The sequence below is a fragment of the Microcaecilia unicolor genome, chromosome 2, assembly GCF_901765095.1.
Source record: "Microcaecilia unicolor chromosome 2, aMicUni1.1, whole genome shotgun sequence".
Taxonomy (NCBI): Eukaryota; Metazoa; Chordata; class Amphibia; order Gymnophiona; family Siphonopidae; genus Microcaecilia; species Microcaecilia unicolor.
The window spans coordinates 562,967,557-562,993,749 of NC_044032.1; the positions used below are offsets into that span (position 1 = coordinate 562,967,557).

Below are 26,193 nucleotides of genomic sequence, written 5' to 3' on the forward strand. Positions count from 1 at the left end.
TCCTGGGGAGCTGAGGAACTGAGTTCAATTCCCGGCACAGGCAGCACCTTGTGACTCTGGGCAAGTCACTTAACCCTCCATTGCCTGCCGCATTGAGCCTGCCATGAGTGGGAAAGCGCAGGGTACAAATGTAACAAAAATAAAATAAATAAAGCGGGGTATAAATGTTCTGAAATAAATAAATAAACTCTCAAAGCTAGGAGTATAAATGCTTGGAATATTGGCTGAATATTTTATACCCCATATTGTGGTATTTCCTATGCCACTTCCACCCTGTTCCATCTTCACACCCTGTCATTCTCTGTTGTTGGTCTTATGCATCTTCACTACTGGATGTTCTGTTTCCCAGTACCCAAAACCAAATTCTTGTTTGAGAGGATAAGAATATCCATTTTTGATTTTCTTGCCTCTTTGTGTTCTCACTGGAATAGGGTATTTATCTGCCTTATTGTTCTGAGAATTTGGTCAGTAGCTCAGCATAAAATCAAAACCAAGAAAAGATTAAGTGAACAATGTGCATGTGTGGAGCTTATATTTTGTGTTGTTTTTAAGGAATTCCAAGATCTTGAGGTCTGTGAAAATCTGCACTTAATGGCAAACCCTTTGTAGAAAATGGAGTGCTCCCAGGCACATGGTACCTTTGGGTATATATGATTTATCCCCTTTGTAGAGGGATCCCCTAAACTAGTTTTGCCCTGTTCCTTCTCCAGCCCCTGTTACTACCTGCTAGTAGTGATTTAAATTATTGGTATTAGCTCATAGAGCATATCATGAGGATGTTCCATCTTATTTTGCTAAGATGGTTATACCCTATGTACCTAGACTATAAATCGATGATGTCATCTCTCATGAACTCGTTGGGAATCAATTTGTGTAACTGTGTTTTTTTGGCTTGTGCCTGTGCTTTAGAATAAACTTCTTAATGTAATTCTTGCAGAAGGATCATTGAAAAAATTTCAAAGTTTTACTAAAAGTCTTTTTTCCTCCACTGCATTTGACACACAGGATCCAGGGGAATAGTGTGATTTCATTGAGGGATACGTGTAGGTTCTTAACTATTATGTTTAGATGTTTATATATAATTATTTCTGGGTGATTTTGTTAGATTTATTTTCTATTATGTTAATGGAAGACTCAGTATTCAAAGCAATTTAAGCAGTTGAGGCTCTTGCTCAGTAAAATCACATCCAGCTGGTCATCCACCAATATTTAGCAGCACTTAACCTGGTAGTGCTGCTTAATAACTGGCACTAACCTTGCACCGGGCAGTAGGGGGCATTACAGAGGCAAAGTTGAAGAGGAGCTGGCAGTTATTGTGGGTTTTGGTTGTATTCCAGTGCTGCATAGCTATGCAAGCAAACAGGATCCCACAAAAAAACAGTCCTGCTTAGCTATGCAAGGGCCAGCATTGAACATCTGCCAGCATCTGCATCACTTCCAGGTACCGGCCTGAAGATCATAGCTGTGCTCTCCTCCCTTTCACCCCCCATCAAGTTCCAACTCCCAACCCTCCCCATATGCCTGTATGACCCCTCAATATGACACAACCTCCCCAGCCCCCCTCTTGCAAGACTACCACTAAAGATTGCAGTGGCCATTTTGCATTTGTAGCTTCCAAGGACAGAAGTGAGTGGGGTTTGTTCTTGCCCCAAAGGTCCACTAGCCCACTAAGGATGTCCAGATGAGCCCAGGGGGAGTGGCCTGCTTGGATGTGGGAGGGAGGCTACTCTTGGGGGTGGACCTGGAGGAGACCTTTTCTGGTGAACAGTGTCAGGAGGGGGTCCACTCTTGGGGCATGGGGCAGGAAGAGGGTTACATCATGATGGGGTGGAAGGGGGACAGGTCATGTTGAGGGGGGTTGGGCATGTTGGGGGGGTAGGGTCAGACCATATTTGAGTGGATGAGAGAGGAGATCAGAATTGGGGAGGAGGGGAAGAACAAACCCCAGATGCAGATCCCAGCTGAATATTGACCAGGAGCCACGTAAACTCAGGCATTCAAAACTTGTCCAGCCAGACCCAGATATGCATTGCTAGTGCCCGAACATGACCCATCTTTGAATGTCCTTATGATGGACTTCAGGAAGACCACTTGACCAACAAAGGTGTGTCTTCCTGGACTTCATTGTATCATGGTCTCAATATAAGACAAACTCTGTTCTGGAGGTGTGTTTACCACTGTACTTTACAGCATAGCTCACTAGATAACTTTTTCCAGACTTCTGTGTGACTCAGTAGTCTCAGTAGCTCTGTTGCAATTCTCTAGCCTCAGCTGACCAGGGATTGATCCTTGTCAGCTTTGACACTGATACTTTGAAGCACTTATCTGGAAAGCAGCACCTGCTATCTACGTTGTGCAACTGAAAATTATTACTGACCACGCTAGCAGTATCCGAATAGTGCAAGGGCAGAGTGTGGACAGAGCATGGGTGGTCCTAGGAATTATCTGGATAGCAGCAATTTTCAGTTCACTATTTAGATAACTTAGAATAAATATCACCACTTTCTGCTTTCATATCTGGGTAGTACCAACAGTGGCCACTATTCCACAGTTGATGATTAGAAAAATTACTAACCACGGCATCTAAATATTGACCCAACAATCTACGTTCATTCCAACAGGCAGTGTTATTGGTTTTTCCACTTTCAATGGCCAGTTTAGAGATTACCTGTCAAACTTTCTTCAGTTGGTGTGTCTCAGCTTTGAGATCTTTTTTCCACTTAACATTTATTGAGAGCCTCTATACTTGTCTTGTAGGATAAGTTGGAAGGCTTGGGTTTTTGAACAAGCTTTTTAGGATCACTTACTTTAAAGTTCTTCAAGTAAATGATTGTTCTACATTGTGCTAACAGGCAAATATTTTCCTAGATTAATTGCATTTATTATAATTCATATTTGTTTTGGATATTCTATTTATCTTAATTGTTACCCACTTTAGAGCTCCAGCAATAAAACAGAAAGGGGCTCATTTTCATGACAACTAAGTCACAAAGAGGTGCCTTAAATGACCACTGGAAGGATTAAGGCAAGCCCCCCCCTTTACTCCCCTAGTGGTCACTGACCCCCTCCCATCGTACATATCAGGCTCTATGACAGCTTTAGATGTTATAGCCGGTCCTGTTAGAGAAGCAAGCAGGTCCCTGGAGTACCCTAGTGGTTGGTGCAGTACACTGTAGAGAAGGGGAACCAGGTTCATAACCTACTCTAACTGTTACACTTGTGGTGGAAAGTGTCAGCCCTCCAAAGCCCACCAAAAACCTGTACCCACAAACACTTGCAGTCATAAAAGCTATTGTAGTGGTGTACAGTTGGGTACGGTAGGTTTTTTGGTGGATTTTGGAGTGCACACCATACAATATAAGGGGGTAACGGTGAGATATGTACTTGGGACCTTTTATGTGAAGTCTACTGCAATGACCCCTAGGGTGCCCCACTGCTGTGCTGGGATATTTGTGTCCAGTCTACTAAGAATGCTGACTCCTCCTACATCCCAATGGCTTGATTTTGTGCATTTTTCATGTGGATTCTTTTTTTATTTTTTTCAAATATGGTCCAAAAAGATAGACACACTGAGCACAGCAACATTTAGCAAATGGCCATTTTTGAAAAAAAAAAAGATGTTTTTCAGGTTTGAAAATGGCCATGTTCACAACTGGATTTTTGGACATTTTACGCAAAAAGTCCAGTCAGATTTAGGCATCATATCAAAAATGCCTCTATACATCAACTTCAAATAGATAAATAAAATGTTTAATTTCTGAACTACAATAAAGTAGAGTCCTTAAATTTCTACAAGAATTATTTTTGCTTATAATCAAAGACTTTTGGAAAGAGTCAATAACGGATGCTTCTTGTGTCTTTGGGCAAGTCACTTGAACCGCTTATTATCTCAAGTACAAGACTTGGGGCCTTGTTTACTAAGGCACGCTAGCGTTTTTAGCACGTGCTAAACGCTAGAGACACCCATATATTCCTATGGGTGTCTCTAGCATTTAGCCCGTGCTAATGTTTAGAGAGAGCTAAATATGTGCGCCCTTAGCACAGCTTAGTACAGTGTTTCCAAAACTATGTGCTGCGGCACCCTGGTGCGCTGCAGCATATTCACAGGGGTGCCGTGCAAGGAGATGGGAGATAAGGGCATGCGTCATGTGCACACTACCAACATGCAGCTGGCCTGTAGCTTGGGAGAAGGCACAAGACTGCAAGAGCAGCGAATCCTTGCTTCCCGCCGCTTCCCGATACACAGTTCACCCAAAGCTGCAGCTGAGAAACAATGCAGCAGTGATTCATAATCATTGCCTGCACCGGCCCTGCAGGTTTCCCTCTGCCACGTCCCACTCTGACATCACTTCCTGTTTTCTCATGGTGGGATGTGGCAGAGGGAAGCCTGCGGGGCTGATGCAGGCAGCGAATATGAATTGCTGCTGTGGCCGGTGACACCTCAGAGTGGGACGGGGTTCAGTGAGAGAGGCAGATGCCATGAAAATGACTCTCCAGCAAGCCCAGTTATATTTCATACATTGCAAAGCTGCCAAAGCCACTCGCAGACCTTCTGTCTCAACTTCCCACATCCATCCTCTCCCTCAATGCCCCACAAAATCTCCTCCTGTTTTCTCCATGCTCACTACCCTTCATCCTCCTCCTCCTCCTTCCCCACTCTCTTGAAAGCCCCTATCTATCCCTCAAATGAGCAGGCTTGGGGCTCAGCCTTGTTATTGGCCCCTTGCCTACTACTCATTTAACCATCCACATAGGGGCCCTAATATATATGATTTTAAGACTAAATTATATTTATGAACGTTATCACATTGCACTCGTTTTTAATAATATCAAAATTTTGACGGTAGTATGCATATTGCTTGCCTCTGACGTAGTAGCAATAAGTCACTGGCAGCCGGGGGAGGGAGGGGGGCTGGGGCAACTGTTATATATTTCTTTTGACTTAGAGGTGCCGTGAAAAAATGACTGACACACTAAGGGTGCCTTGAACCGAGAAAGTTTGGGAACCACTGATTTAGTAAATAGGGCCCTTAGATTGTAAACCTTTCAGGGACAGTGTAATATTTTGCATACCTGACTGTAACGCCACTGGAAAGGATTGAGTTTAATGTAAATAAATAAATAAACAGATAAATAAATTTCAAGCTAAGTAGTTTGTTCTCTCTTTTTATTATTCAACAGATTAGGGTATTTAGACCTCCAAATTACTCGGGCACAATTGCATTAGCCCTCCTAGTATCGCTTGTAGGTGGATTGCTGTACCTGAGAAGAAATAACTTGGAATTCATCTACAACAAGACTGGCTGGGCTATGGCAGCACTGGTATGTCAATTTCATTTTTCATTTTCATGTTATTAAATTAATAAAGTACTAAGAAACCATTAATAAAGTAAAAAAACAAAACAAACAAAAACGAGACAATAGAAAACAAAAACACAGTTGGGCCAGTATTCAGCTGGGGAGGCCAACAGTTTTTTTGTAAATGCCAACTGCAGCATTTAAACACATTCAGCATCACTGCACATATACCCTCGGATTCTAAATATGGCGCTCAAAATTGCATGTGGAAATTTGGGTGCATGCTCAATTTCTGCACACAATTTAATTGAATAGCAAACCAAAGAATTACAATAATTGGTCACTAATAATCAATTATCAGCGCTAACTGGCAACATTTAGAATTTATTTGTGCTTCTTGCTAAGCATAGTCTATAAAGATGCACGCATAAATTCTAGTGCACAGATCTGAAAAGGGGGCATGGCCATAGGAGGGGCATAGGCAAGTTATAAGCATTCCAAGAATTTGCACACACCGATAGAATATACCTGATCTGTGCTTAATTTATACCAGGTTTGAGTTGGTGTAAATTTAGGCTCAGATTCCAGCACTAGGCGCTATTCCATAAACAGAATGGCATTTATAGAATAGCACTTAGCACTCATTTTTTTGGGTCTGATTTTTTGGTGCCATTTATAGAATTTAATCCATAGTAAGTGGTGAGGAATATACATGGAGACTGATGATCACCACCAGTTATATTTGGCTGCTAAACATTTAGCTGAGTGGTTTAGTTTAGGATAGCCTTTTTTGCTGGCCTAAACTAAACCATTTAACTATATGTATTGCAGCAGAATCATTACTATACATATAGTTAAATGGAATGCCCTCACTCTAACCTAATTCTTCCCTATCGCTGCTCTGGCAATATCTTTGTAGTGCTTGGAAGTTTAGAGGAATTTTTGGTGGCATTATGGGGATAATCCTGTAAGGACTGCCTAGATTTAGGTGGCAAGAACATGGCATAAATGCTGGTATTCTAGTCATTTACATGCATAAGTCTGCATATATGTACTTAAGTGATCAGTTTCTGGCTAAGGCAGGGGGAGGGTTTATCAATGTGGGCTACTGTTAAGATATTGTTATGACTGGGGATGTGTGAGCCCTTGTGCCCCGACTGAGCACAGCGAAGATGGAGTAACACCACACTCGGTCAGGCAGCCAGACTACCCCTAGCTTCACCTGCACTTAGCCACTGCCCCCCAGGAGTTGAGCCCCTGGGTTTGAGCGACCGGCAGGACTTCCGGAACAGGCGGGGTTGCACGACTACTGACCAGACAGGTGGGCAAGCAAACACAGTCCTGAAGTCCGTAAACAGCAGAGCAAAGAATAGTCATGAAACAGTCCAAAGTCAAGGCAGGCAGCAACACAACGCATAGTCCAGAAACAAGCCAAGGTCAGGAACACTGGAACACAGGAACAGAACACAAAGAGCACCGGCATGGACCTCAAACACAATTGAGGCCGAAGCAACGAAGGACTGGAGGCCGGGCTTTAAATAGTGTTGAAATCACTCTCAAACAGGTGCAGCTGATTCAAGATGGCTGCCCCCATCAGCAGAGATGCCTACGTCCAAATATGGGCTTCCTTCCTGACCTTGTTACTCCAAGATGGCTTTCCAGGACCTGATCTAACCAAGATGGCTGCGGCCATTGATCCAACCCAGATGACGGCTGCCAGAAATAGGAAACAGAAACAGACCCTCCTTCCTTCCTGAAGCTTAACCAACACCAAGATGGCCGGCTATCTTCGCCGGACCACAACTCGCTGGCGAATTGGCCGCGCAGGCCTGGCACCAGGTGAGGAACGTAACAGATATATTATTTTACTGTTAACCCCAGTTATTAGTAACTAGGTCTCACACCCAGATGCAGTAAACCTAATGAGCCAGTAACGTAGTTTTTATACCAGTTCTAGCTGGTTTAGCAAGCGAGTAAAATGAGACATGCACAAAAGAGTTCTCCAAGCCCTTTTCCTATCACGGTAGCAGCTAACGAAAAGGGAATGAAAAAATATTATAATGAGCTAATTACTATACAAATGTGCATGCAAGGCAATGCACAGCCGTTTTCCAACCCGATGCACAGAAGTAGTCCCTTCCTTTACTGTAGAAAATCTAACGGGAGGTCTGGAGCTCTTGGTAATGTCTGACTGGGGCTGTTGTAAGCTGTGGGCCGTCTGTTACTAGTGCTGGTTCTGGTGCAAGGAAGCTGATCTGCTTTGCTTTGCTTTGCTTTGCTTCTTTCTCCCCTCTTCTCTGTTTTCTCTCTCTGGTGAAACAACTGCCCATCCCGTCCTGCAGGAGCGACTACTGCATAGTTTACCATTCAACTCTGCTTTCTCTCCCAAAAGTTGATTACATCCCCAGAAGAGAAATAAGCCACAACCTGCTCTCTTTTGCATGTCCGCGCCGTACACCTGCTCCCTTCTAGCTGGGCGCCAGGTTCTGAGCTCTGGCTGGTGATCACCCACTGCAGCTTCAGAAAGTCACTGCCCGGCATTATTCTGAGCTACTGGGAAGCATGGTTTGGGGATTTTTATTATTATGAGTGAATATGGTATTATTGCCTAACGGAAGGCTGTGAAAACGTTCACCGCTAATTTACCTACCCTAGTGGATCACACTGCCCTGAAGAGGAGAGACAGGACTCTTCACCCTCCCCCAGACACACCCACTTGCTATTCACTCTAATGCCGGGAGCTGCCTAAGCTGTGCCGAGCTGAGCTGCCGAAGCTGTGTTGGGCTAAATTCCAGAAGCTGTGCGATCTCTCCCTCCCCATAAAAGAAAAAAAAGGCTACCTCTGCTATCATACACACAGCTGGTCTGCGTGTATGACAACCGTCTGTGGCATGCGCAGAGCAGCCATTCTTAACGATGGGCTGCTCTGCGCATGCTCAGCTGGCCAACTGGCTTCCCCCCATATCACATGCAAATGAGCCTGTTCGCAAAAGCAACGAGCAGCACATTTGCATGTAATTCTCTGTGGGAATCTCTCTGTATTTCCAGGGACCTTTGTTCATTTGGATATCGGAAGAGAAGGTTACAAGCTAGAATTCTGCTCTACCATCGCAGATTCTTTCTTGGAGGCTCAGTGCACCATGGCATCCAAACGTGAGGCAATAGAGGCCAGATTGCAGTCTCTGCTGGATCTGGGGACAGTAATCCCTGTGCCCCAACTCGAAGTTTGGTCAGGTCGGTACTCCATTTATTTCATGGTGCTCAGAAAAGAAGGATCCTTCTGGCCCATGCTTGATCTTAGGAAGGTGAATCAGTTCCTGAAGGTCTGGCATTTCTGCATGGAGACCTTCCGGTCCTTCATTGCAGCAGTGCAACCAGAGGAGTTTTTGACAATGCTGAACCTCAAGGAGGCTTACTTATATATCCCGATTTGGCCTCCACACCAGCGATTCCTTCGGTTTGCGGTTCTGGGGCTCCACTTTCAATTTCGGGCCTTGCTGTTTAGCCTCGCTACTGCGCCCCGCACTTTCTCCAAGGTCATGGTAGTGGTAGCAGCATTTCTGCAGAAGGAAGGGATATGGGTGCTTCTCTATCTCGATGACTGGCTGATCCAAGCAGCGTCGGAGCAGGAGAGTCGGCTGGCCACTGATAGGGTCGTGGTGATCAACTTTGCCAAGAGTCACCTGGTTCCGGTTCAGACTTTGGGTTATCTGGGGGTACACGGTTTGACACTAGACTGCTCTATCAGGTGTGCAGTCTGTTGTGGTTGTGAAGCCCCCCGGCCTGGAATTATGTTCAGGTGTTGGGCTTAATGGCAGCCATGCTGGAGATGGTGCCATGGGTGAGGGCTCATATGCGTCCCTTGCAGTACTCCCTGCTGAGCAGGTGGTCACCAGTGTCCCAGGAGTATCAGCACCAGTTTCCATGGCTGCCACAGGCGATACACAGCATGAGCTGGTGGCTTTTCAACTCCAACTTGCTGCGGGGGATGCTGACCGCTCCGCAGTGGGTTGTGGTAGTGATGGATGCCAGCCTTTTGGGTTTGGGAGCCCATTGTCTCCATAGATGTGTGAAGGGGCATTGTACAGTGTCAGAAGCAGGGTGGCCCATCAGTTGGCTAGAATTGAGAGCGGTGGTGAATGCCTTGCAGGCCTTGTAGGATTTATTGGAGGCCAAAGTGATTTGAGTTCTATTGGGCAACACGACGTTGGCCACCTACAGCAATCGGCAGGGCGCCACACAGAGTTTCACTCTGGATGCCGAGGCATGCCATCTTCTTGAATGGGCAGAGAACCACGTTTTGTGCCTGTTGGCGGCACACATTGCGGGTCAGAGCCATGTCCAGATGGACTTTTTCAGTCGGCATCTCCTGGATTCGGTGGAATGGGAGTTGTTAGCTGAGGTGTTCCTTCAGATTTGTCATAGGTGGGGAACACCAGAGATTGACCTAATAGCTACCTGGGAGAATGTAGTGGCCAAATTCTTCAGCAGAAGAAAAGAGCTCAGATCTGCAGGATTAGATGCCTTGCTGCAGCCATGGCCGGGTCGGCGCTGCTGTATGTCTTTCTCCGTGGCCCTTGATAGGGTGAGTTTGTCCCAGGATTAGGTGTCTCAGGGGCACAGTCATGCTGGTATGTGGACTTGGTTTGTCTACTGGTGGAGCCACTTTTGTGGTTTCCGGTGTCGCTGGATCTCCTGCCTCAGGGTCCGGTTCAGATGGACAACCCCTCCCGCTTTGCACTTACGGCCTGGCTCTTGAAAGGTTGAGATTGAGAAAAAAGGGATATTCGGACGCACTAATAGCTATGTTAGTTCAGGCTAGGAAGTGGTCTACCATGGAGGCTTATGCTCGGGTGTGGCGGACCTTTGTGGCATGGTGTGCAAGTCACAGATGGTCGCCTTTGAAGGCATCAGTTTCTCAAATGTTGGCCTTCCTACAGGATGGGCTGCAAAAGGGGTTGGCCTATAATTCTCTCCGAGTTCAAGTGGCGGCCCTCACCTGTTACAGGGGGAGCATATCAGGGTCTTCTCTGGCAGCTCATCTGGATGTGGTGCGCTTTTTGCAGGGGGCTCTTCACCTTCGACCCCCACTTCATTGGCCATATCCAGCTTGGCATCTGAACCTGGTACGTCAAGCTATGCAGGTGGCGCCTTTTGAGCCTTTGCGCAGGGCTTCTGAGAAAGATCTGACAATGAAGACGGTGTTTTCAGTGGCCATGGCATCAGCCTGTCATGTCTCAGAGATTCAGGCATTGTCGTGTCGTGACTCCTTTCTTCAGTTTTCTGAAGTGGGTGTCACTGTGCGTGTGGTCCCATCCTTTCTGCCGAAGGTCCTGTCAGCATTTTATCTCAATCAGCCTCTGTTTCTCCCTTCATTTTGGCAGGAGGATTATCCAGCAGATTTTTCAAATCTTTTACTGTTGGATGTTCAACAAGTTCTCCTTTGCTATTTGCAGATGTCTAACGAGTTTCAGCATTGGGATCATCTCTTGTGCCTCTTGGGGACTCAAAGGGGCAATGCAGCATCTAAGGCGACTGTTGCTCACTGGCCTAAGGAAGCGATTGCTTCAGTGTACATCTTGGAAGCTCGAGCTCTGCCTGAAATCTTGCATGCTCATTCTATGCGGGCACAGGCAACCTCATGGGCAGAAACAGGTGTTTTTCCACTGGAAATTTGTCAAGCTATCTGGGCTTCTCGACATACATTTTCAAAGCGCTACTGAGTGGACGTGGCTGCAAGGGTGGTTGAATATCAACAAGTGAAGAGTCCAGTGTATGTGCTTATTCAAATTATCAACACGATGTATTTAAAATTTCAAATCTTCCTTTATTCTCAAACATACTTTTCTTTTTCTATTTTTGTACATAATAAAAAGTTGTTGAGCACTTAGCTATGGCTTGATGGCGGCCAAACCCGTTTCACTTTACATGCTTCATCAGAAGCCGTGCATCAGCATTCTTACAATATCCAAAAAGATGATATCACATATTCTTGTGATCACATTGCATCTTGTCTAACCCCAATTTTTCAATGCAGCATTCTTAGCTATAAGAAAGTTGATGCACGGCTCTTGATGAAGCATGTAAAGTAAAACGGGTTTGGCCACCTTCAAGCCATAGCTAAGTGCTCAACAACTTTTTATTACATATAAAAATAGAAAAAGAAGAGTATGTTTGAAAATAAAGGAAGATTTGAAATTTTAAATACATCGTGTTGATAATTTGATTAAGCACATACACTGGACTCGTCACTTGTTAATATTTAATTATTTGCGTTAGAGTCACAGTAGCCTACCTCTTTTTGCTGCTGCAAGGGTGGTTACACATTTTGGAGCAGTGATTTTGTCTCAGAGAGTGGCGGCTTCCCACCCTATTTAGGGAATGCTTTGGTACATCCCACCAGGTTCTGGATTCATCTGCCTCAGAGACTAAGAAAGGTAAAATTATGTCTCACTAGATAGTTTTCTTTCCTTTAGTCGCAGCAGATGAATCCAGGATCCCCCCTGTTGGTCAGTGTTCTGTTCTGCTCGTTGTTTTGCCGGACTTTTTCAGTAGCCTTTGACTCTATTTCAGGTGCAGTTGATTAAAAAAATTAAAAGAAGACAGAAGAGACATGTTTCTTCCAAACTGATCAGTAGCTGTCACGCTTTGATACTCTGGTTCTGTTCTACCTGTTGAATTGTGGTCGGGAGGAAGGTTTTCAGTTGTTATTTCCCTACTGCTTTCTGATGAGACATATACTGACTGATGGAGGGGCTGGCCGTCCAGAATCACTGCCTTCAGTTTAGCTTATCTCAATCTCCACTTGCTGGTAGTCAGATACAACCCACCAGTTTCTGGATTCATCTGCTGCAACTAAAGGAAAGGTATTGGTTATTTAGAGAATATAACAGTGTATTCTTAATAGAGAAATGATGTTTTTATATTTATTCTGCTTTTGATTATAGGGTTGAGAAAGATAATTTTTGTATGCATATATTGTCTGTTTTGTTGTAACCCGCTCTATATGATTTGTTAAACTGAAAGTAGTGGAGTATAGTAAATTAAGAGCCCTGTTTGCAAAGGTGGGCTAGCGTTTTTAGCTTCAGGAATGAATATGCAGATTGCCTAAAAGTAGATGCTATCTTCCATGTGCCTACTTTTAGCACGTATATGTCCCTGTACAATTTTATTAGAATTAATTTCTGTGTACAGAACATGCTTTATCTATGGAAATAGTTATGAAATTACTCTGACAGTTCATGTCATTAAACTTTGAATGGGCACCGTTGGCATTGCTGCACGGGAACCACTAGCGCGACTTGATAAAAGAGGCCCTAAGTTATCCAGCATAATTTTGATTGGTTTAATTAATCATATCAAAACAGAAATTTTTGTTTAGCTAAAAATGAGATTGAATCTAGCTGGTCAAAAGCTGGCTGACTAAATCTGAGGTGGTCAAACTGAGCCCCATAGCTTTTAAAGAGATCAAGTGAGAGAGAGGGTGTTTTAGTTGAGAGCATTGTCAGGCCACCTACTTTTTAAAGAAATTAGATGGGGCTGTTCACTAGCTCCAGAAGTCGAAAAATTGGCTGGACTTGCATCATTAATCTCTGTGGCTAAATCTGGTTGGGCAAATTAGGTAGCTATCACTGAAAATCTGTTCTAGCAAGATGAATTCTCTCCCAGACAAACTCCTGCCCTTGAGCTGCTCAGTTTTTGAGCAGCCAAATTTAATCACACAACCCTAGTAAATTTTTCAAGGGTCTGATTTAGATTTCTGACTTCAAATGGTAAGTGCTTATTTTAAAACTGGGCTTTTTCATTACTTGTATTCTAAAAGGTTTGTAGCAGATCTTGTATGACTTGCCCCATAGTAGTCTGTGGCTCTCATTTTTGAAGCAGATGGACATCTCAAAATGGCCAAAAAAAAGTCCATCTGCTGAAAACATCCAAGTTATGATTTTGGAAAGGCAGAATGTGGACATTTTACATTGCAATTCCAAATAGCAAGGGGGAGGGCATGTTGGTGTATTTTGGGTGGGACAAGGGCAGGCCCAAAATTAAGATGTTTATCAGTGATGAACAGGAAGAAATGTCCAAGGCAAAAGAGAAGGACTTTTTTTTATCTAGACCTGTTTCAGTCGTGTTCAGGGTACAAAATGGTGCCCTGATTGAGTAGCCAACCACTGGAGGGATACAGACTTGACCCATCCTTAATCTCCCAGAGGTTACTGACCCATCCCCACCCCCCTAAGAAGTGAAAGTGACAGTGGATACCAGGTTCTATGACAGCTTCAGGTATTATGGTCATTCCTAATAGAGGAGCAAGCATGAGGAGTAGCCTAGTGGATAGTGCAGTGGACTTTGAACAATAGGACCCAGGTGTAATTCCCACTTTAGTTCTTTTATTTCTGTACAAATATGTGAACCCTCCTGGAACATAGAAATACCTACTGTACCTGAATTTATAAGACACTTGCAAGCATGATGGCTATTGTATTGGTGTACCTTTAGGTACAGTAGGTTTATATCTATTCCTGGCGGGCTCACAATCAAACATATAAATGGCAAGAGGCGTACTCACTCGCAAATGCGCAGTAGAGACCCTCTCTCTCCCGCCCCCGCGTCAATACGTGATGACGGGGGCGTGACAGAGAGGGAACCTGCGCATCTGCGAGTGAGGGAACCGCCGTCGCCCCGTTCCCCCCCCCCAGGGTTGCCGCCACCGCTCCCCCCACCCACCCGGAGTCGCTGCCGCCAACCACCCTCCACCCGGCCCAGGTACCTGGCTTCACTATGCAAACCGCCGGAACGCAGCACACAGCTCATCTGAGCTGCTGTTGGCCTTCCTTACCTGCCTGTGTCCCGCCCTCGCCGACATTACATCACACGAGGGTGGAACACACGCAGAGAAGAAGGAAGGCCGACGGCAGCTCAGATGAGCTGTGTGCTGCGTTCCAGCGGTTTGAATAGTGAAGACAGGTACCCGGCCCGGGTGGAGGGGTGGCGGCGGTGGCGACTCCTTGGAGGGGAGGGGCGGTGGCGACCTATCCGGGGGGGCCTTTCAACCCCCCCTTCCTTTACTAGCCCGTTTTTACGGGCTCAACGGCTAGTAACATATAAAGGAATTAAGGTGGAATTTGTACCTGGGTCCTTTTTGTTTAAAGTCCACTACACTCACCACTAGGCTGCCCCTCTACTTTGCAGGGATGTCTGTGTAGCCATTTTGGTACAATGATGCCAGACAGATGTTTTTGTGCCCGCTTTTTAGGCATTCATATTTTGGTTGTTTCATTTTGAAAAATGGCTGTTCATTTTGGATGTTTTCAGTGCTAGAATACCCTTCTCACATATTTTTGAACGAGAAATCCCAATGTTTTTCCTGTTCAAAAACGGCTATGAAATAGATGGAGTTTTTTGACATTATGAACAGGACATTCTTTTGAAAATACTCCTCCACACTTTTGGCACTATACTTACTTGTTAGATAATGAGTTTATTTTGTCTTTTAGTGTGTTGTATTTGCTATGACATCTGGACAGATGTGGAATCATATCCGTGGACCTCCATATGCCCATAAAAACCCCCAGAATGGACAAGTGGTAAGTCATTTTATTGCAACAATTTCTAGATTTAAGAATGGGTACCATATATTCCTGGAGCTTAATGATGAAATATTTGGGAAAAAATGGCAATTAAGAAACAGATTTTTTTTCATGATACTGCAGTAAGCTGCAGTAAATGCAGATGCCACTGATGCACTTACTTCACTATCTACCATTTACTTTGTGATAAATATATGCCTTGTGCAGTAAGTACAGGGCAGATGTCCCTAATAGTTACAGCAAAGACTGTGTGCCTACTGTGGATTAATTTTTGCAGCTAATGCATGGTAAGTACAAAAACTTATTCCTCCTGATATTCAAAGCTATTTAACTGGCTAGATATGGCCGCTGACTAGTTAAGTAGCATATCAGCGCCTAACCACGGATATTCAGCGGGAGATAACAGGATTTTTTTACCCTGCCTAGTTTAAGGGCTGTGCACTTACCTTAGCTCCCAGTGCTGCTCTTTTTCTCTATATTAAAAATATACATATTGCACACATACATGTCCCTGTATGGGGTTGGGTGGCAGTTTTCAATGGTTTTGTTTCCTTTTGAAATTCTTTTGATCATTGCCACTAATATGGTATCAGGTTATTTTATATATAACAAAAGAGAGGGAACGAAGTACAAACTAAAGGCCCGTGGTGATCAGGTTATTTTACACATGGGATTAACTATCTTATACATTCCCTCTCTGGACCTTGACTCAGATAAATGTACCTACATTTTGAAGACGGCCTGATATTTAAACACCACGTTTGGTGTTTTTTTGTAAACGCCGGCTGCAGCACTTATGTTATGCATATAGGTATCAGGCGTTGCTGAATATACATGTAGAGTGGCAAGTGCCACCGCTATAGAGAGAGTGATGAATTCAGTTTGCTATTTGGATAGCCATCAGGATAAGGCTAGGACAGCTTTTTATCCTGTCCTAAAGTAACCTGGATAGTTACCCAGGTAACAGAACATTGTCGCCCTTTTTAACTTTACAGAACACCTATGTTCTGCCCTAGCTCCATTCCAGCACTATCCAGATGATGTCAGGACGGGCTGTAATGTTTTTCAGTGGCATCACCCTGTATTTGTTCACACCGGAGCCTGCAAAGGCCTCTCTGGTACTATGTAAGCCACATTGAGCCTACAAATAGGTGGGAAAATGTGGGATACAAATGTAATAAATAAATAATACCACAGAAAATCCACACATACATTATTATGTCGGATTTAGGAACTGTTTCTTGGCCTAAAGATACATTTTTATCTTCTTATGCTGATAATAGTTTTGCTTTGGCTCCAGTCTATTCCGATTTATTTCTGATGTTCTCCCAATGCAGCAACACCATCTTGTGGCTAAAACCGCCTTGAAGATCCAAACTCCTCATTCATGACTCCCCCCCATAATGGAAGCAAACACTCGCACATATTGGCAATAACCCACCATGTTTCACCCTTCCAGAGAGGCCCCTAAGGTTTAAAGTCCTACAGTGTACCCTACCCAACTGATCCCCCCCAGTCACACTCCAGCATTACTGGGAGTCCCTGGGGTCTAGTAAGGTGGGAGTAAATGGGCATCTCTACCACCCCACTGAACCACAGAGACTCCCAGTATGTCCAGGGTATAGATTTGAATGAGGGATAGGGGGAGTGCATCATGGGAGTTTCAAACCTTGGGAGGCTTTGGGCCTTGAAGGGAAGGTTACGTGATGAGTGGGGACGGGGTTTTTTGCTGCAGGGGATGCTTGCATCAGGGGGGTTGTGAACTGGTAGGGTGCTTTCATTGGGATGTTGTGGCTGTGAAAGGGGGTCTTCATCAGGGGGTGGGAACAGATGCTTTGGGTGGCAAGGGGGATTAGATGTCAGGGAGAGGGTTCCAGGTGTCATAATATACTGCTGCTCCCTACAGCAGGCACTTATAGTGCCTCAGGGCAGCTGTAAATATTGATGCCTACCTTTTTCAGTACAGACATGGATTCCCTATGTGAAATTGGAAATCCACCTCTACATTCTACCTTGTTTTCTTCATTATCATTTTTTTTTTGCTCCCCTTAGAGTGCCTAGTAAATTTTGTCCTGTTTTAAGTTTCCTTGATTGTTCGGCTCCGTGGGCCCCCTTAGACTCGAGCTCTGGTTGGGTTGCGTCAAGATTTTTCGGGGGTGAGTGGCATTTTTTTCACCCTCACCATTGAGCCATTTGATTTGGTGTCTACAGTTTTTACTTCTATGTCTCAGAAGGTTCCCAGTGGCTTTAAGTGCTGTTCCCAGTGTAATCCAGTATATCTGGGAATACTCCACATAACTGGTATCTCCAGTATTTATGGCCAGACCTTGATGCTCATTCTTGTGTCCCCCACTGCTTGCGTATGCAAAAGAGGACCCAGAGAACCAGGGAGATCCAACACAAAAAAGTTTTGGTGCCATGTCTGGTCCATCAAGGTCAGCATCGGAAGCATTAGGCCTGATGGGTGAGAAGCGCTAATGTAATTTTTAATTGCTACATGCTAATGGCAACATTAGCGCATGGCCATTAAAAAAAAATAGAAAATTGGCCATTAGCTGTGGTAAAAATGGCCTTAGCATGCGGGAAAAATCTGAATAGAGTCGCGCTAAGGCCGCTTTTTACCATAGCTTAATAAAAGGACCACTTAGACTCACATGTTATATTGTAGACCCACCCTGGGGTAAATAAAAACAGGAGTCTGTACCATTACTATGCAGACTAAGCAATGACTATGTTTTTGGTGACTTCCAAAAATATACATATATATAAAATAAATAATTTAACCAAAATACTGAACTGAAATTCCGAAATAAGATTGTGAAAAATGTATATATACAAATTAACCCCCATCCCCCTTTACAAAGCCAAGCTAGCGGCTGCCAGTACAGTATTGCTGACACAACCCATTCGATGTGATTGTGAATGGGCTCTCTCGGCATTACTACGTGGCAGCCGCTAGCACGGCTTTGTAAAAGAGGGGGTAAATTTATATTATTTCTGTATTATTTAGCCAAAATATATTTGAACATTTTTAAAAAATATTTCTAATAACTTATGATAAACAATTTAAAAAGAAAAAATACATATGATATATAAGAATTAACCTCTGTTAGTTGCAGGAATATGACTTTTTTAATGTTAGGGAGGGAATTAGCTCATTTAAAACACCTCTGACATTACATGTCTGGTAACACAATAAAGATACTTTTTTCATCATTGTTTTTATTTCCATTTCAAAATTTGTTTTTTTTTGTATCTGAAATCTGCTTAGTAGCTGAGGGAGGAAGTTATCAACACTGGCTACCGTTAAGACGTGTTATTTTACTGTTAACCCCCATTATTTGTAAGTAGGTCTCATTGCATAAAATGGATTCTGTGCTAAAATAGCACAAGTTAGTGCCTTAAGTGTAGCCCATATTAATAACATAAGAATAGCCATACTGGGTCAGACCAATGGTCCATGTAGTCCAGCATCCTGTTTCCAACAGTGTCCAATCCAGGTCACAAGTACCTCGATAGCATTTCCCATGTGTGTCTCAATAGCAGACTATGGACTTTTCCTCCAGGTACTTGTCCAAACTTTTTTTAAACCCAGATACACTAACCACTGTTACCACATCCTCTGGCAATGAGTTCCAGAGCTTTACTGTTCATTGAGTGTAAAAAAACTATTTCTTCCTATTTGTTTTGAAAGTATTTCCAAGTAATTTCATTGCGTGTCCCCTGGTCTTTGTACTTTTTGAAAGAGTAAAAAATTGACTCACTTCTACTCGTTCTACACCACTCAGGATTTTGTAGACCTCAATCATATCTCCCCTCAGCTGTCTCTTTTCCAAGCTGAAGAGCCCTAACCTGTTTATGTGAGGAGTTCTAGCCCCCTTATCATTTTGGTGGCTCTTCTTTGAACCTTTTCTAATTCTGTTATACCTTTTTTTGAGATAAGGCAACCAGAACTGAATGCAGTACTCAAGGTGAGGTCGCACCATGGAGCAATACAGAAGCATAACTCCACCTCTTTATTTTGTCTGCATGTCTCTTAAAGGCAGTTGACTGACTTTGCTTTTATTGCAACCTCTCTATCAGGATATCCTAAGTTCCCATGTTAATGGTATCATAAATCAAATATAACTTACTCCAAACCATGTGCTCCTGGGTGAGTGTTGGCTTTGCACTTGAGATTTGAGCAAGGTAAATGCTGCCGCTACTTAGAATCTACTATGGTCCGTTTACCCTGATGAAGCTATATTGCGAAACACACTGGTCACCGGCAGTTGGACCATCTGTGGAATTTTGAAATTACAGTTAAATTTAAGATGTGTTCTGAACTTTTGTGTATTTTTTTTGAAAGTGCATGTTTACAAAGGGTTTTTTCAGCTTGTGATGTAACTTAGCCTTTCAAGTTTTGAGATTAACTATATCTCTAACGGGGTTCTGAGGCTTTTCTCCTCTTGTACTATTACACTGTTTGAAAGTTTATGCATTAAGTTGATTTAAGAATCTTGCATCAATATTATATTTGAATGAACCTTGTGTTTGATGTTATTGAATTGTGTTTCGACTGTTGGCTCTCCCCCAGGTTCTAGTTTAAAAACTATTCTATCTCCTTTCTAAACATCAGCTCCAGCAGCTTGGCTCTGTCCTATATTTTTGGAATAGGCTCCTCCTTTCATAGAATGTTGCCCTGGTCCTGCGTTGGAACAGGGAACATTTCTGAGAATCAAAGGGTCATGGACTTGATCTCCTTTCTGTGGTACAGTGCTGGTAACCAATGTACCAAGACAACAGGCTCCTCTGTAGCACAATCTAAAATCTAGGTGACAGGTGAGGTCTGTCACCTTTACACCAGAGAGGCAGGTCACCAGCCACACAGCTATCGACATGTTCAGTGATCAAATCTCCAGTTAAAAAGTCTATCCTAACCTTTCCCTCTGGGGCAGAGGCTCCTTGAGGCACATCCTTGGTGCAAGAGAATATTGTATCCCATAGAAGGCAATTCCTAGCTACAGGATCATTTTCTGCCTTCTTCAAGATGATGTTCTCCTTTCAAGTGACCTCTTTTCTTCTAACGCAGAGTTAAGATGGAACTTCTCTGCTATGTAACTGTAGGTCTCCTCTGTATAACTTCCTTCTACCTGAACTCCTCCAAGTCTGCTAATCTAGCCTCCAAAGATTAAACTCATTAACTGAGAACTAGAAGCTGTTTGCACTGAGCGCACACATATGACTTCTTACCAACTGGGAGCTAATTATATATGTGGCACTCAATGCGATAGACTAGATAGCATCCATCTCATTGCTTGACTTCTTCTATAGCTTATGGTGAGTTGTTTAGTAATTTAAAGTTTGTAAGGAAGGAGGGATACCTAAACTAATAGAAAGGACTTATTTTATGCTTCAGTTTTGTGTTTGCCTCTCATTGAACTACAAATAATTTCTTGTTTGTGGTGAATTATTTGCTGATGAAATTACCCTTTGGTGACAAATTTTCCTCTTATCGTCTTAATTGGGAAAATTCACTGTAAATTAAAAGATGTGCCTGGAGTAGGTGGAAGTTAGGGAAGGTGGGTGGAAAAGAAGACTAAACTAAGGGAAAGATTAATTATAGATTCTAAATACCTATCTTTTAATGTTTTAAGGCTGTAACAACTAAGGGCTGAAAAGCAGCATTACTTAGGGGGGTAGTTAGCAGCAGCATTAGGGCTTTGAGTCATGTTATTTGCCTTAACGTTGCTTGACCCTACGGCCCTAACTCTGCATGACTAAAAATGTCACAGAGATATTTCAATCACTGTAGGTTACACAGTAATGAGATGCCAAATACACAAATACATGTTTTACATCTCATTACTATGTAAATATCCTAACACAAGTTGCAGTGATACACTATAAGTCGCATTAGGGCCCTAACATTGTGGGGTTATTTCACCACCTGGGAACATTGGGCTGAAAAGCCATGGTCTGATACTCCTGGGCCAGCACAGCAGGGTCTTGGCCCCCCCCCCCCCCCCCCCCCAGCAGAGTGGCCCGGGGGGAGGGCTGGGTTCACCATTTTTCTGAATGCACCAGACTGGGCAGGAGCAACTGGGCTTCACACCCGCCTGAAGACCCCTGAACCACCAATGTATTGAAAGGTAGCCTATGCCTATGTGGGAGGTGGGGAGAAGCTGGCTTCAGCTGAGGGGCCTGTGCCAAGGGTGGGGGAACCTTGCTCTACTTGGCCTGGAGCATTGGGCTGTGGCTTTACAGCACGATGATCCTGGGCCACAAGAATAATGCTGCTTGTAAGGTGGCTCACAAGCAGTGTTATTATTATTATTTATTTTTTTTATGGGATTCAGCAACCTAAGATCATATAGATTGGTAAAAGGCAATCTTCTTCCACACTTTGATAATGTCTCCCCTTAATCAGGTAAGAGAGGCTGCTTACCTGCTTAAGTAGCACTGGCCAGGTCATGCCTGGATTTTCAGCAGCACATATAGTTCCATTAAAAAGCCAGGTAGACTGCAGTAGCACTATCTGGTTAATGTTTGCTCAGTCTGATGATGGAGTGTGGGTAGATCCAAGGGTTACCCTGGCTCTGTGGCAGTGCCTGGATATCTATCCAGGTCATTTAATACAGCCAAAAAGGATATCCTAATTTAATTGGGCAGCTATCTGAGTGTACTGCCATTGAATATCTGTAGTGTGGGGGTAACTCCTGGCAGCCACATTGTGCCCAGATATGGCCCAACACTGAATATCAAGGGACAATTCAGCTGGTGGCAAAATAACTTAAGACTCCCCTTAATCAGTCTAATACCTACTAATACCTACCTTTTAATGTTCTAGGGTTGCAACCACTAAAGTTAAACAAGGCATGTGAATGTTAGAATCTTTAAGCAAATTAGTAACTAACTTTTGCTTTGTAATAACAACAAACAAAATTTTATCAAGAAACCCACAACATTTTCTTATAGATCACCAAATATCACATCAAAGTAATGTTCACTTACCCAGGCCAGAGAGGCAACTTCTGCTTTCCAAACTTCCTCCAAAAAAAGGAAGAATCACTGAAGCATCACCGTTTATTTTTTCTCTTACTAAATCCTTTGGTTATAATAATAGTTAAAGAAATGTTATAACGCTTTGAGTCCAAAAATAAATATCATAAAATCTGAGGAAGCCAAAGAACTGAGATCCCTAATCATCTATTAAAATCTTGATAATACCCCTTTCTTGTTTAATATAGTACTGTACAAAGGTTCTATACTTTCTAAGTTTATGGTGATGTAGATGTTTACCAGCTCTCCAGAGAAGTTTGAAATGGCAAAGCTATGTAGCTACCAAGTAATAAAACCTTTATATTAATATTTATTTCCAGTGGAACTTTAAATCATTAGAATAGCTGCTTATTACAACAAAATGGTCTGTTAATTAGCTACCCATATATCTGAACAATATATTAGAACTTTGACTCTTCTAGTTGAAAATGCACCACATTGCATTATGGATATAAAGTTTTAAGAAGCAGAAGAACATGAGAGGGTAATTCTGTATAAATTGCCTGAAGTTAGGTGTAGGGATGCTGTGTTCTAAACACAAATTTTGTAATTTGTGTGTGCAACTGCCATTATAGAATACTAGTGAAAGTCCACATTTGTGCACCTACTTTTAGGCGCAAGTACTTATGCTAACTCAGTGACTGGAGTAAATGCTTCCGTCTAACTGTATTCTATAACCTGTGCATTGCACACATAACTGCCTGACAGGCCCCTTCCCCTCCCAGGCCACGCCCTCTTGAAGTTATATGGTATGGAATTTGTGTAAGCAACTTATAGAGTACAGACTAAAGTCAGATACATACATAATTGCCAATTGGAGCCAGTTAACACCAATTATTGGTTAAGGCCAATTATCAGCTAATTAAATTATTAAGGGGCCCTTTTACTAAGCTGTGGTAAAAAGTGGCCTGTGGTAGTCTGGATGCATGAATTTGGCACGCACTGGGCATTTTTTAATGCAACTGGGAAAAAAGGGTTTTTTTTAGTGGGGCAGTGAATGGCTGTGCGCTAAAATTAAAAGTAGTGCATGGCTGTTTACTGCCTGAGCACTTACCATCACCCACTGACCTAGCAGTAAGGGCTCACACACTACTCGTGCAGTAATCAGTTAGCACATGCTAATGTAGCCGTGCAGCTGATTACTGCAGGGAATGCCCCCACAATAAAAAATTAAAAATAGTTTTATCTCAGGAAACCAGCACACGCCAACTTCGAAATTATTGCTGGGTGCCCTCGCTACCCAGGCGATAGTTTTGATTCGGCACACGCTACCCGCATGCTAGCTCTGCAGCAGCTTAGTAAAAGGGCCCCTAGCTTTAAGGGAAGGAATTTTAATATACTGTCTTTCTATGGTACAGTCATACTTTTTTTGTCCCTAGAGGACTAACAACCTAAGATTTTTTTTTTGATACCTGGGGCAATGTAGGATTAAATGTCTTGCCCAAAGTCCCAAGGAGCTGCAGTGGGAATTGAACCTAGTTCCCCTGGTTCTCAGGCCAGTGAACTAACCATTGGGCTACTCCATGCAACTGACCTTATTCTATAAGTTGTGTGTGCAAATTTGGAAGCTAGTTGGAAATTTGGGTGTGCAACGTTCTACAATTCGGGGGATAGTGGGTTATTTTAGAAGAATTCCCATTTGCACATTGTGATCACATACATGTATAACAGGTAATTTCAAAAAGCAGCTATTTAGGCATGGAGATCCACACATTTCGCAGATTTTCCAATGAGACATGGATTGGGCATGCCTTGGGAGGGAATACAAATCTACATGTGCATTCTCCATTTTACAAAGGAATACACATATGTGGGGGGGGGGGGGGGGGGAAATAAGCATTGAATTTTGGCACGCATACATTTTTAAAAAGTGTTTGTTTAGGACAGAGTTTTACATGAAGGAATAAAGGAGCAATTCTCCTTAAGTCACCATGCTGTATTTCTCCAAACTGAAAAAAAACAAATAAAAAAGTGTAGCCTCATTACTTAATTGGTATCATTCATACATAGAAGTTGTAGTTCCTAGCTATTTGTGGAAACTGCTAGGTTTGTTTTTTTCCCAATGTGTATGTATGAAATGGCTGCTCCCGCTGTGTGTGCCTGCAAAATACGTTTGCTTCTGCACATCCTAATTGTATTTTATAAAAGACTCCACATTTGGCAGAACATTTAGTAAAACATCACCGAACTGCATATACCCCTATTTGGACATCTCAATTCCAGTCTTAACATCCTATGTGAAATAGGCATTATAATACTATAAAATTAGATAGATAGATAGATAGATAGATAGATAGATAGATAGATAGATAGATAGATAGATAGATAGATAGATCTATTGTCACCCCCTGCTGGTCAGGATGCATATGTGGATCCTGCTACCGTGGCTTGGTTGGTGGGGGATGGTTAGAATCTTCTTTCAGAACAGGGTTCTGCTTGCTTCAGCTGCAAGACAGCTCTCAGGATAGGATACTACAAAAGTCTCATGTCTATTTGTCCGATTATGTTTCCGTTTTGAATGGGAATAGTCTTAGAGTAACTATAAATTGCTTCACACTTGCTTTTCCTTCTGCCAGACAGGTGAAGGCTTTTCGCCTCCTTAAGGCAGTGGTTCCCAAACTTTTTTGGTTCACGCACGCTTAGTGTCCGAGCAGTTTTTTGCAGCACCCCCCTCAGCCACATAGATCTCCACACACCCCCAGCTACACAGTTCTCTACTGCCCACCCTCCCCCACATCATGTTCAATATTTCTCCTTCTCTCCCCCTTGCACCATCTCTCTTCCCTCCACGCTGTGTCCAACATTTCTCCCTTTCTGGCCCCTCTCCGAAGCAGATGAAAAAATAATTAAAGCTGATTTATCTTTTTCCACTGCTCACCTTCACCTGGAGCAGCCATTGGGGGGGGGGGGGGGGTCCCTTCCTCTCTTGTTCTGTCTCTGCAGGGGTGGGGAAAGGCTCTTATGTGCTCCCTCAGTGTCAGGGCATCCACAATCCTCTTACCACCCCTATCTTCCAGCTCTCAGCACCCCTCAGCTCTGCCGCACATACCTGCTGGGCTCCTCTGCAGTCTCCAGCTCCACTTCAGGCTCCCTGCCATTGCTGCTTCTGCTGCTTCTGTAGATGAGCAGCAGTAGTGGCAAAACAAGCTGCAACCATGCTGGACCATCACCAGACTCTCCATACACGCGCTGCTGGCTGTGCCTCGGAGCAGGAAGTGATGTTCGAGGTGGGCAGGATCATCAGCCGCTTGTATGAAGAGTCTAGCCCCTTGTAGCTGCAGCTTGTTTTACTGCTGCTGCTGCTCGTCTAGAGAAGCTACAGCGGCAGGGATGGGTGGGTGGGGGGGTGCGAGTATAGAATGGAGGCAGATGCTGGATTGGAGGAGCAGTAGCAATATGGGTGGTGGGGTGAGGGAGGTCAGGATTTGCCACAGCACCCCTGAGAGTTTTGCTGTGATGCACCAGGGTGCCACAGCGCACAATTTGGGAACCTCGTGCTAGACAATGGAAGAGAGAGAGGAAGAGAGAGATAATGGACCAGCATTGAATATCTGAGGGTTTTTTTCCGTTTCTAACTTAACCGGCTTTGTGAATATTCAGTGCTGGCTGGTTAAGTTAATAGCAGGCAAAGATAGGACTGCTATTTTTGTGGTCCGATTTGCCCGCTAAACTTAGCCGGCCAGTGCTTGATTATTCGCAGATATCCAGCTATATTGCGCAATATAGCTGGTTAGCCGCTATGGACCAGATTCTATATATCACACCTAAAGAATCGGAGCCAAAATGAAATACGCATAGACGTATTCTATAAAGTACACCTAATTTCTGCACGGTTTATAGAATACCCTAAGCACCTGTCCACGCGTCTAAATTTAGTCGTGGGCATTTACACCAAGTAAAACTTGGTGTAAATGTTGATGCCTAAATTACATGCAGACTGGGTGTATTCTGTAACAATGCACGTAGATTTTAGAAATGCCCATGGCCCACCCATTCCACTCCCATGACCATGCCCCCTTTTAGCTATGCGACTTAGAATTTACCCACATCACATTATAGAATACACTTAGACATTTCTGCACATAAATTCTAATTAATGACAAGTAGTGTGAATAATTGATTAATTGGCAATTATCGGTGCTGATTGACTTAACTAAGTTTATTTTTATTTATTTATTAGGATTTATTTACCGCCTTTTTGAGGGATTTCACTCAAGGCAGTGTACAACAAGAATAAGTCAAACATAAGTAATAGACAATTACAGCA

At 43.4% G+C, this 26,193-nt stretch overlaps 1 protein-coding gene across 1 annotated transcript in view; it reads left to right on the forward strand.

Annotated features, from left to right (window-relative positions):
• TUSC3 (tumor suppressor candidate 3) overlaps positions 1 to 26,193 on the forward strand; it is a 180,313-nt gene that overhangs the window by 80,630 nt on the left and 73,490 nt on the right. The window contains exons 5-6 of the mRNA XM_030191432.1: positions 5,182 to 5,322; positions 14,793 to 14,882. Coding sequence (XP_030047292.1) covers positions 5,182 to 5,322; positions 14,793 to 14,882 — 231 coding nt within the window. The remainder of the gene's footprint in view (positions 1 to 5,181; positions 5,323 to 14,792; positions 14,883 to 26,193) is intronic.